This window comes from Mchenga conophoros, linkage group LG6 (genome assembly GCF_057382185.1).
Source record: "Mchenga conophoros isolate Kocher_MC1m ecotype Shallow Benthic linkage group LG6, M_conophoros_male_GT1.1, whole genome shotgun sequence".
Taxonomy (NCBI): Eukaryota; Metazoa; Chordata; class Actinopteri; order Cichliformes; family Cichlidae; genus Mchenga; species Mchenga conophoros.
The window spans coordinates 15,395,882-15,408,850 of NC_140531.1; the positions used below are offsets into that span (position 1 = coordinate 15,395,882).

The 12,969-nt window shown below is 41.4% G+C and overlaps 1 protein-coding gene across 2 annotated transcripts in view; it reads right to left on the bottom strand.

Annotated features, from left to right (window-relative positions):
• Positions 1-12,969, bottom strand: part of dchs2 (dachsous cadherin-related 2) — a 30,092-nt gene that overhangs the window by 12,327 nt on the left and 4,796 nt on the right. For both annotated transcript variants that reach the window (XM_085276411.1, XM_085276412.1), the window contains exons 2-11: positions 12,664-12,855; positions 12,345-12,576; positions 11,464-11,700; positions 8,686-9,708; positions 8,409-8,596; positions 7,393-7,492; positions 6,578-6,735; positions 5,420-6,263; positions 4,996-5,235; positions 2,614-2,748 (exon numbers count right to left, since the gene is read on the bottom strand). In XM_085276411.1, the coding sequence (XP_085132537.1) occupies positions 2,614-2,748; positions 4,996-5,235; positions 5,420-6,263; positions 6,578-6,735; positions 7,393-7,492; positions 8,409-8,596; positions 8,686-9,708; positions 11,464-11,700; positions 12,345-12,576; positions 12,664-12,855 (3,349 nt within the window). The remainder of the gene's footprint in view (positions 1-2,613; positions 2,749-4,995; positions 5,236-5,419; positions 6,264-6,577; positions 6,736-7,392; positions 7,493-8,408; positions 8,597-8,685; positions 9,709-11,463; positions 11,701-12,344; positions 12,577-12,663; positions 12,856-12,969) is intronic.

The following is a 12,969-nucleotide window of genomic DNA, read 5'->3' on the forward strand; positions in this document are numbered from 1 at the left end:
CAACAAGTGCCTAATACTATTAGCATGTTCTTTAGACCCTTTTTTCTATTTTTCTTTGGCATGTTTTAAATAGCATCCAAATAGCACCAAAAGCAAAGTGTAGCTATTGTAAACCTGATGTCTTAATGTCTGAATGTCTCAGATATGTCACACGCTGTTATTTTAATAACTCATTCAACACTAGAGTATAATTTTAAAAAGCCATGCCGTACACATTATATGTAACAATTTTACTCAAGATTCTTTCTTACAACACAGCAATGAGGCAATTATTGGCTGTGTGTCTGGACACTGTGTGGCCAGATTGGATGTTTAATAGCAGTAAAAACTCCAAAATCAGTCAATGGAAAATAATGAGACACAGCTTTTAACACATGCTGACAAGAATTTTTTTATTTCTTTCCAATTCATTTCAGTGTTTCCCAATAAGCCCTGTGAGATTTTGGCGTGGCTTCTAAATATTCAGGCCTTCCTGTTATTATATTTAATTACTGGGACTTTATTTTTAATTATACTGGCAACTGTACAAATATTATGGTAAAACATGTGAAAACATTTCACCAAACGCTGGTGAATCTGTTGAATGTAATTACTGCACGCACCCATGTGAGAGCGAAAGCAAACTCTCGAAAAGACAGAAGGGTGTAGCGGTGCAGTCAGAAGAGGTTAGCTATACTGTAGCTCAGCCCTTTAACAGTCTTCTGTTTCCTTAACATAAATCAATCTGCTGAATAACGTTGCTTTAACGGAGAAAGTCGACCTTAAATTCTTTACGGCTTTGCCGGTGAAGCGTGACAAAGGAGAAGGTACAGAATGAAAGTATTTGTATAACCCTTCAGATGCAGGCTCTCACCCAATTATCGTTGTGAGTGTGTGGCTAAGCAAGCAAGGTCGTGATATGAAAGGAATCAAATTCCTCTGTTTACACAGCTGTTGTCACATTAGCTGGGATGTCTTTGAAACCAGTTTTCCTCAGGACATCTTGATCATAGCCATTAGTGATGCAATAACAGGGCAGCTCAACACAAACATCACCTCCATACAGACTGCCTCATCAGCAGATTGTATCTTCTGCCTGACAGGCTGTAATTGAACAATTACAGAAATTTGCACTGACTTTAAGTACTGTGCAAAAGCCTTGAGCCACCCCTTATTTCTTTATATTTTGTGTCTTGAGCAATAGTTCTCCAGGTCTTTCTGGAGGTTTTTCAAAGTCTTTTTGCTAAACATTGGCTGCTTTTTCACTCATTCTCAGTTTCATTTTCCCTTTGTTTCTAGCGCCCTGCCACAAAAACACATCTCATCGTTGGTTATATCCACAAAAAATACCAAACATAACACATTTGACAGGAATAGTAATGTATTTTTGCACCAACAAGATGATTCTTAAAGACCTGTTGGCTGAAAACTTAGTGTGCACCACGTTCTTATAAAATCTGAGGAAACTGGAGGAAAAAAGAAGAAATGGCAAGAGTAAGAAACTATCTGCAGGAGATGAACAGAATCTAAAAGTCATGTCCTTAACAAATCGGAAAACAATCCAGCAAAGACCTGACAAAGCACCTGAGAGATGTATCTGTCCCTTCAGTTGATCCATCTGCTGTTCACTAAAGCTTCATCAGAAATGGTCTTATTGGCTTTCAAGAAGCTATTCTTAAAGAATAGAAACAGGAGAAAAGGTTGAAGTTACAGAAAAACTAGAATGAAAATCAGGTCTTATGGAGTGATATGAAAATGAATTTGAAATCTTTGGCTCAAATCATCTTAATATGTGGGGAAGAAGTCAGAACAGAGATCCAACAGTGAGTGTCTACAGCCATCTGTAAAACACGGTGGAGCCTCAGTCATGGTCTGCGGCTGCATTCCAACCAGTTATGGACGTAGAAATGTACCGTCAGGTATTGTTCAACTATGCAATATTATCTGAAAAGTATCTGATTGACAATGATACCAAACAGACTGCCAATGCAGTCAAAGCATACCTGCATAGAAAAACACACCATTAAACACCATCAGTCTTGGATTGGCCTCCCCAGAGCCCGGACCTCAACATTACTGAAGCAGTGTGGTATCATCTTGACAGAGAACCGAAAAAAAGGCAGCCAACATCCAAGGAAGAGCTCTAGATGTCCTTCAACAAGCCTGGAGAATTATTCCTGAAGACTACTTAAAGCATTAGAAGAAAACTTTTTTACACGTTTCAACAAACTCCTCCACCTATTTCCCAAGACTTTTGCCCAATGCTGTACGACTGACTGGCGCGTTTGTCACGACACTTGACAAACACAAGATTTCCTTTTACCACTGTTGTTGTATTAGATTGCTCTGATTTATTACAGAAAAAAATCCATTTTGGTGATGAGTTACTTAGTTTCTGAGCATAATTCTGATGTCTTCAGTGTTATCATTCTGGAAGTCATTAAACATGTGACTTTTACTGCATTGTTTTGCACAACTGCCGATTTTCCCTTGAGTTTGTTAACCCTGAACTTATAATTAAACTTTCTCATTTTTGTTAATAGATACGTGCTTTACTTCTGGCTTTTATTGTTGAAAACTGTTATTTAAAATGTTATTGCTCAGGACTAACAGATGTTTGCTTATGTGTCCTACCTCTGAGAGTAAAATGCTGCTGCTGCTCTCTGTCCAGGTAGGAGGTGGTGGTAATCAGGCCGGTGTACGGGTTGATGCTGAAGAGCTCATAGCCGGGACCCGGCAGCAGACTGTACCACACCACAGCGTTCTCCTCTGAGGACATGAACACAGGAGGCGAATGTAAATGCTGTCACAGACCTCAAAACAAATGCTCAAGCAAAAAAAAAAAAAAAGGAAAATCAAGGTTAATAGAAAAAAAAAATCAACTTGATCATATATCAGATGATGCTGCATAATTACAGAAATCCAGTGATTTACATTACAGATATGCTCCCCGACAAACGATACACGCTAGTTTCTCTATTGAAAAAAACATTTCCAGTTTCAAGTAGATATAAATGGCCTTAACACTGGTGAGACAAAAAATGTGGCTTCTCTAATGAGACTATGGATGTCAAAAACAACACAGTGCATTTTTATGCTCACGATCTCCAGAAAAACCGATACCTCTAGTCGCTGAATCGTTATCTACCTCACACATTCAACTTTAGTTCAAGTCCATTCATGTTTATTGCTGCTTCTGTTTCAGGCAGCGCTTATCTCAAGGAAAAGAGAACAATGTGGCCACTGAACTTCACAAGGCAGTTAAAACCTCAGCGAAAGCCTGCTGCTTGCAGCTTTTATGGTTCTTGTGATACGAAGCAAACGCAGAGTTCACTTCAACTTTACGTGCAAGCTGTGGTCTTGATGACCATCACAATGATGCACGTTTCACATCACGTTAGTTTCAGAAGATAGAACAAGGCGAGGAATGCGTATAGCATTTAAGGCTATGATTACTAAGATATCTTTTATGCTGATAGCAGTAAAACATTTGAATCACGGGGCATTTGCACGTTTTTGAAATTACGGTCTATTCACACACTTGTATGATGTTTTATAAGAGCATAACTCGATTACTAGACTTCTTCTGCTTAGCTTTGTTTGGTTCACTGATTTAATTTACATTGCTGTTAACTTGGTTTGCTTGGTAGGTGTCAAAACTACAAAACTCTGTCAATGTCTTCTTCATAACTCTTTTGGTGTAAACCGTGTCACTTTTGTCTCTTGTGCATAAACAACCATAAACAATTCCCACTCCGGGTACTAACAAACAAAAGTGTTCCATCAAAACATTTAAGTTTCAGCCAAAGTGCAACCCTGGCACAATGACCAAATCTTACCATCAAACCTCTTTGTAAATAATCAAACTCTTCTTTTGAACACAAAGACAGCACAGTTACTCTTTAAAAAAAAAATCCCTCCCAAAATCTCAACTCTTGCTTAACAAAGGGAAATCCAGAAGGCTCAGAAGTTTAGCTGTCACACTCATTCACATTGCAGCTCTTCTGTGATTGACTCCAGCACATGGAAACTTACATACATAGATCATCAGAGACACAAAACAATGGTCATCTCTGGTGAGAGTTTGCAGGGAAAAAAGCAGCACAAATGATAATCAAATAAGACTGGTGGGAGAGCAGGCCGGCCTGCCAGACGAGGCGATTTGAGGAGATGGATGAGAACACACAGCGCCTATTGGCACAGATGGCTTGGATTATGGAAATCATGATGAGAGAGGACCTTTCAGATTTCCCAGAGGAGCTGTCTGCTTGCTGTTCTTGGACAATTCTCACCCCCAAGAATGTTAGTTCACATTGAAACCCCTCCTGTACAGGTCCCCCTGCCGCACGCCCTCCATCTCCAGTATTTAAAAAGAATCCTACTGTCAACAATGAGGAGACGAAAAGGGATGTAGAAGGCCCCGTGCGCGATGTGTTAAAATAAACAGTGTCGATGTGTAGATTTGGGAATATGATTAAAGAGTCGGGTGAATGAGATTCGGTGGGATGTGCAATGAGCAGAGCAGACAAACCGAAAAGCATATGAGGAAAACAGCAGGGTGTGGTTTCAATTAAACTGTTAATGGAGTGAAAAAACAGCAGAGCTGAAGTTCGACAAGGAAGCTGAGCTGCATTACGGCACATGGTACGAGAAAAAAGTAATAAACATGGACTGTTGTACTTTGTCTTGCCAGGAAAAGCTATAGTTTTGCAATTTGGCTCCTACTTTATTTTGATGCCTTCATCTTTTCATGGTTAGCGGATTTATGGTTTTAGGCTTCATGGACATGTGCTAGTGCTGCCATCTAGGTAGCTCACAGGGAAACTGCCGTCTCCACTTTAATATCAGGGCAATTTCAAACTAAATTTAAATGCTGTGAAATATAATCAAAAATTAGGAATTTTTAAATAGTTGGAGCTCAAAATTAAATGTACACTACCTCAGTATAAATGTCCCATTTCAGCCATTATTTGTTGGTATTACCTCTGACGTATCGCCAGTCAAATGAATTATTACCTGAATCCTCATCAGTGGCAGAGACCCTGATCACTGGTTCTCCAGGGTCTCTGTTCTCTGCCACAGTGGCGGTGTAAATGGTTTGACTAAACACAGGCGCCTGGTCATTCACATCCCCGACCTCCACTGTCAGAGTCTGGGTGGAGGAGAGTGAGGGCAGGCCTTGGTCCAGCGCACGGACGGTCAGACGGTGGAAACGTTCTGTCTCATAATCCAACGGGGCAGTGAGAAGCAAGAGGCCTGAAAAAGAAGGAGGGAAATAAAAGAAGAATTAATTTTCACATTTAAAAGTGAAATGTTTGATGTTTGAATTCACTGTGAATCAGCAGACGTCTGATATTCATGTGGTGAGTCTGATGAGTTTTTTTTTAGGTAAAATTTTATTTAGAATAAATTTTTTCCGCTGTGCAAAAATCACAAATACCTGTCTTCTCCTCCAGTGTGAACAAGCCTTTCTTGTTTCCAGAAATAATAGAGAAGGAAACGATCCCATTTTCACCTTGATCTCCATCTATGGCCACAAAATGATGCAGCAGACTCCCCACCTCTGCGTCCTCCATCACCTGAGCTGTGTCTGCCGATACGAACACCGGCCGGTTATCGTTCACGTCCAGCAGGAAAAGCTGAGCCGTCACCGAAGCCTGTTTACGCTCATTCTTCTCCTTCGCCTGATCTGTGGCTGTTACAGTGAATGCGAAGCTGGGGGTGCTCTCGCGATCTAAAGGTGCTGCTACAGTCAGGCTCCCCGTGTAAGGGTCGATCCGAAAGGGGAAGGGTGATGATGACCCGCTGACTTCAGCGTCAAAGGCGAGCTCATAGCGGAGGGCACTGTTTGGAAAGGTCCCGTCAGCGTCTCTGGCATGAAAAGCGTACGCCAACGATCCGACTGCAGCGTCCTCCCTCAGACCAAACATCACCAGTTTATCAGGGAACCAGGGCGTGTGGTCGTTCACATCCTCCACTATCACGCAAATCAGAACAGACACATTCACGATGGGAATGAGGCTGGCGTCCTCAGCACGAACCACGAGGAAGTACTGCATGGCAGCCTCGTAATCCAGCGGCTGGTTGATGTATATGTCACCGAAGGAGCTGTCGATCCCAAAGTGAACACTCCCGTCCCCCTCAGTGATGGAATAATGAAATCTCCCTTTATCTGAAACATGTGCAGAGCCAATAACAGTCGCAGGCTCCGTGTCCTCCCGCACCAAAATGCGTCTCACAATTTGGCGATCGGAGCGGCCGTACGGATCTTCTAATCCATGAATCTGAAAAGCACAAAAAAAAGACAAAGTTTTAGTTTGCTATAATTACCTTTTTTCCCTCCGTTTGGATTATGGGAGGAAAGCACTTGTCCAAACCCAGCTTTACTCTTTACGGTTATTAATTTAAAGTTAGCATGAAAAAATACAAACAATAAAGCAATAAAATACTGTACTGTATAAAAATGAGTGTAAACTTCCAAAACAGTTAATGCAGTATTTTTGTAAAATCTCTTGACTTAAAGCTGATCGTTCATACTGCAATTAAATAATATGTCACTGTTTTTAAAGGTGTGGCCTAACTGGAGCACAGCCCGTACCTGTACATGAATGACTGCAGTGTCCTCCTGAGAGATGACTCCGCTGTCCCTGGCGGTCACTTTCAGAGTGTAGTACGCTTTTGCATCTTGGTTGAAGAGCTCTGTTGTTGTGATATCTCCAGTTTCGCTGTCAATCTCAAAGTGCTCCAGATCATCATCTTCGAAAGCAGACAAAAAGAGATGCGAACAGAGCGAACTGTTAATAACACAGGTCTGCAACAAAAAAACGGCACGGGATTTTCTGACTGTTTCTTATAGATTTTTACTCACTGAAACTATGAAAAATATCTTTTAAATTCCATCCTCGTCAGGTTTGCTTCCACAACTCTTGTTTTTAGTCTAATTAAGCGTACGATGCCCCTTTTTAAACTGAAGTCTGGTATCCTATACTTGAGTCAAAAAAACATATCCAATAATAATTTCTTACATTAATTTAATATTTCTAAGAGTGAAACTCAAGAGAAATATAAATAGAAAATGTGAGGAATTGAGGACAGGGGGTCGGGGTGCGGTGGGCTTGGTGGCATGAGGAGCTCAGATGATCGTGTCCCAACAGGTTTATTTTGTTCATAGTGAAAGGTAAGGAATCTCAGAAACACTATGCATAGTTAATTGTAATAATAATATTTATTTTTTTCCATCGCTGTTTTTTATGTGAACTCACGTGATTACGTGATTGAGGGAAATGGAGATCATTTTTAGATTCAGCACCCTAAAAACCATAAAATTTACCAAAAACATCCCATGCAGCTAAAAAAAAACTTTTTTTCAGACCAAGTCTGTATAGTCAGTCAGGACACACGTTTACAGCTCACCTGTGACCAGTGAATGAATAACTGTTCCATTCTCTCCTGCGTCCAAGTCTTTGGCAAACATGTTCGTGACCAAGGATCCTGACTGTAGACCAGCCCATATCTGAAGTGAACACGTAGAGCGCATAACTACATCTGACAACATAACAACACATACACTAAAGATATAGTGTAGAATTTGCACAACTGTATCTAATCTTAGACACTAAGTCATATTTATCTCGAGTTCATTTTTTCATGGCACATATATACGTTTATGTTCACAGTAAATTAGTGCTTGAAGTAATTTATGATATTTTGATATTTGCTCTCCTTAAACTTGCTTTTTAATGTGTGCTGATAATATGTTGTGTAGTGATCATACATGGTCCTTATTAGCATATACACATGCTACAGTATTACTTAGATAAATTATCCCACTTAGATCATTTTTGCCTGGTACTAGGTCTTTGAGAGACAACACGATGACACCAAAATCTATAATATATCAATTTGTGTAGCATGTATTGATACATGTGGGGGATGTTGTGACGGTGTAATAATTTCTAATATTAAATAATGCTGGTATATGGGGAATATTGTCATGTTTTTTTGTATTAACTCGTCGACCTGTACTTAGTTTTCACGTAGTTTTTCTTTTCCATGTCTTTAACTGCCTGCTTCATGAGCTGCTCTGTGTCTGTCTTCACTATTTCTGTGTCTTCTTCTTATTTCTGTTTTTTCTTAGTGTAAAGGACTTTTTCCTGCCCTTGTGCTTGTCATTTTGGTTAGGTATTAATCAAAACAACATTAAAGTACCTTTACAGACTAACAATTTGTTTTTTGCCTAGATGTGAACTTCCTGAGTTTTACCGCTAAAGTGACAAATGCATTTCCTGATGCATCAAAAGGCAACAACAGCTAAATGTTATTGAGAAGCATGTGCAGTTTGGAGCGCAGATGTAACTGTAATTTATCAAGACTGCTTTTGATTGCATCAGTAGTTGCATCACGTTGTGATGAAGACGCATCGTTCTTACCAGCACATTCAGCTCTTTACTGGCTGGCAGGTAAGTGAACTGCGGTGCGTTGTCATTGATGTCGGCGATCAGGATGTGAACGATGGCGGTGGCATTGAGACGAGGGTGACCCTGATCTGTCACCATCACCTTCAGACTGTGCTGGCTGTACTGTTCCCGGTCCAGTGCCACCCAGTTGATGATTTCACCTGGCAGAAAATGGAGAAAGGTTAATGTCACATAGGTGACCATGGAGCACAAGGTAACTTTAAGGTGGTGTTACTTGATGTGTTTGTACCTGTTTTAGCATTGATTCGGAAGAATTTCCCATCTGAGAGCAGGAGATAGGACAACTGGCTGTTTTTCCCAGAATCCTTATCCACGGCCTTGACGGTTCCCACCAGACCTTGTGGCGACGACCCCTCCAACACAGTGAAGTAGTAAACGTCCCTGCTGAACACCGGGGCGTTGTCATTGATATCCAGCACCAGCACCGTCACTGTGGCCATAGCCGTGGTATTTGACAGTGAAGCCTCCGTAGCCAACACTCGAAAATGATACTTGGACTCTGTCTCATAGTCCAGGTTGGCTGAGAGATACAACCATCCCGTCTTTGGGTGAATCCGAAACGGAACCAGAGGGAAGCCAGGTTCTCCTTCCAAAGAGTAGATGATGCCGGAGTTTGAAATGTGGGCTCCACGGGTTCGGTGAGCCCTCGCTTGGATGACCCGAGCATCTTTCCTGTAGCCCTCCCCAATCTCCACGTGATAGATCAAGGTCTCAAATGCCAGGCTGTCTTCGGCAGTCGTTTGGTCTACGTTTACTGAGAGGGTCAGGGTGGAGCTCAGGGAAGGTTCTCCTTCATCTTTGGCCACAATCTCCAGCTTGTATCCCTGCTGATGATCCATCTCTAAACTCTCATTTAGCGTAACCGTCCCGAGATTGTGATCAATAACAAACACGCCATTTTCCCTGCTCTTCAGGTAATACTGCACCCGACCATTGGCACCGCTGTCATAGTCATGCGCGTGAGCGATGAACAACACGGTTCCCGGTCGAGTGTTTTGTGACACCGTGATGGTGTCACTATGTTTGGGGAAAATGGGGGCGTTGTCATTAACGTCAGCTACAGTGATGTTGACTTGGGTGGTGCTGTAAACGGGAGAGGCGTCGGTGTAGGACTGAAGAACCAGAAGAGCGTACGACTGAGACTCGTGATCCAGGGGCTTGAGGTTAGTGATCAGACCCAACTTTGGATGAACGGAGAACAAACTCTGAGGGTCTCCAGAAGAGATTCGATAAGATACAGATTCCATGGAGTCTGTAGAAAAAACAAAAAAACCCACTTTCTTCCCTTTGAAATAGTCATAAAAATTTAAAGGGCTTACATAAATTAGACATTTAAAGACATTGTTCTAGATGTCTTGGGATTTAATCAGATGTAACTTTGAATGCACACACACACGCTAATACACTTTAAGTAATTAAAGCACAGGCCAGAAGATCCCATTAATCCCCTGCAAGTGTTTGTTGTGCTTCGACTGTAAACTAAAAACTCCTGAAACAAGCAGAGAGCTTAATGGTGCTTGACTCCTGTCAAACAGCCCCAATTCTGCTGTTTCTGCTTTAAGTCGAAGTGTTAATCTCTTAGGTGATTAGACAGCCTTGAATGACTGTCTAGTGCTGTTGGGGCGTTTAGCTGTTGAAGGCATTCGGTGGAAAAACAAGACTATGAGGAGATAATTATGAATCCCTTTACTCTTTGAAAACCATCTACGCAGAGGTTTTTTTAAGATACTGAGAATAAAATTATAAATGATATCCACTCTTCTATTACTTAAACTGTTGCCACCACAACCTGCTGTTATATTTAACAGAAAGCGCCCAATAAATAAGTTTAGAACAACAAGGAAGAAAACGAGCAGGTTGATCTGTAACAGGATTGTTTCTGATGTAGATGCAGTACACTGCACAGCTACTCTTTATTATCTGTCATGTGTTCGTGAGACTCAAAGGGATTAAAGATTAAACTTTAGCTTCTTCATGTCTGAAAGGAGATTTGAGCAACTTTTCTGTCGCAATCATCTGTTGGGATATTAATGCCTTTGTGTAACAGCCACCTATTCTGAATGTGTCTAAATCCAGTTATTATGTTTCAAGAGACCTATGAAGCACGATAATGTCAGTACCTACACTAATCCACCTCATATTAAACAGCTGTATAGGTTTAAAAAATATATATTTCAAGATACAGATGTTAGCTTTGCTTGTTTAGCTTATCTTACCATAAAGCTGATAAAGTTTACGAACCATCCGAACTGAATTTCTTTGAACTGGAGGCCAAAAAGAAACTCAGTGATTTTCAGAGTTCTGCTCACACAAACGTAACTCTCAGCAGCACGTGATTACAGCAGGACGCTGGAGCAGGACTAGCTTGAAGCTTTTACTATAGCTTTATTATGCAAGAACACTTTTACGCTTTGTTCCTTTTGTTTGCACTCGTGACAAAAGCATAAAGAAGAGAGAAACTTATAAAATGTTCAAAATGTTTTTCAGCTTTAAAACTGATGTTTTATTTTGAGGGACTGATTCAGATCCTTTACTGAGACTTTGAAGCTCTCAGAGTATAATTGGACTGACAAATTACACTATATGAACAAAAGTATTGGGACACACCTCTCTGTTATTGAACTCAGCTGCTTCAGTCCCATTGGAGTATAAAATTTTAGCATCATGGTGCCAAAATGGCTCAATGAATTTGAGAATGTTACTTCAACAATGCAACAAGTAAGTTTGTGGGATTTCGTCCCTCCAAGTGATTCCCTGATCACCTATTAGTGGGGTTACAGCCAAGAAGTGGCAGAGCAGGTGAAGTTACAGGTGACCCCAGTGCTTTTTTCCCCCATATGGTGTATGTTGTGTCCTCTACAGTAACTCAACAAAATCTTAGTTGTTAAACTTCTCCCGTTGCTGTAGTGATGTTCAGCAGAGGTAGAGTCTGGGACCTTGTGATGACTCTCTCCCAGCTGCTCTAACATCAGTTTGGATAATAAAGAGCAGATAATACACGTCTAACCTGTTGGGTTGATGGCCTGCACCGTCCCCACAGGTGTCCCTGGTGGTGCGTCCTCAGGCACTGTGAAAGCGTAACGTGACCTCTGGAACACAGCTGGAGCCTGAGCACTGCGTAAAACATTGATCGTGACCTCTGCAGGTCTGACTGAGATCGAGCCTCCTCCGTCCTGTGCTGTTATCAAGAGCTTTACATTAGCTGTGCCCAGGTGGGTCAGAGTGGAGGTCAGGAGAAGCATTCCTACAGAAGAAAAATACGACATAAAGAAATTAATTTAAAATGTTTTTATTTTTCCCCAGTTCCTTTCTGCTTTTCAAATGTGTGAAATGAGATTCACAACACTTCACATTTATTATATTGACAGATGGGAAGGACAGGGCTTGTTTTTGTAACCAAAATGCATCTTATAAGTGCAAGAGAATCAATATATGTCTATATAAACAAATGCAGGCAGAAAAGTGTCAGATTAAAGTTTTCTTTTCCTATAATTTATCCATTTCATGGTGTTAAATTTTGGCTGAGCACGAATCTTATCTTACCCCTTAGCCACCTGGGGATCTAAGCCTTTTGGGGCTTTCTGCATCACCCCTGCTGAGCTGTGACATTGACAATCATTTCATGGGGACTTACACAAAGTAAGCAGTCGTTTATCCCTGAATAATGGAGCCTGCCAGTCACACGGTTTACTTAAAGACTACTGATTGGATCAATGTGACAAATCAAGCTTAAGAAGTCAAAATGCTATCCTTTACCAAGACTGAAACCTACACAAAGCTTTATTTATTTCAGTATTGGAAAAGCAACAGTTGGTTCACTGGAAATTGTGTCCACACACTTATGTTCAGACTACAACAGAAAGTGTTCTCACATCTTTACGGCCCTACCTGTTTGTTTATCCAGCGAAAACAAAGTGGACATGTCGCCAGGAAGGAGGTCGTAGGTAACCTGGCCAAACCTGCCAGAATCTCTGTCAGTGGCAATAACGCTGACGATCTCTGTGCCAGGCTGCGCGTGGCTGCTGATGCTCACGGTGTACTCCTCAGGGCTGAACACTGGAGCGTTGTCGTTCAAGTCCTCGATCTCAATGTGCACATAGGTTTGAGCACTCAAGCCTCCCTGAGGGAGAGAATTTTATTAGGACCCAGAAATTAGGGACGAATTGTTTAAATGAAATCCACTGTTATATATCTGCGTGTCACTCACTGGATCCTCAGCCTTGATCAGGATGTCGTGGACTGTCTGTCCCGTATCTCGATCAATATCCTGGGAGACGCACAGCTCTCCGGTGTGGGGGTTTATTTGGAAGAGCGGATGTGTGGCCTGTTTGTCGAAGCCATCAGACAGAGAGTAGAGCAGCGTCCCAAACTCAGGGCTGTCTGCATCTGTAGCGACGACCTAAAGAGAAGAGAAATGCAGGCATGAAAACAGGAGGTGCAAAAATGAAAACATCTTAAATCATTTCGTTAACACAAAAGACAAATTCAATTAAAACCAGTGCTGCAGAATAAC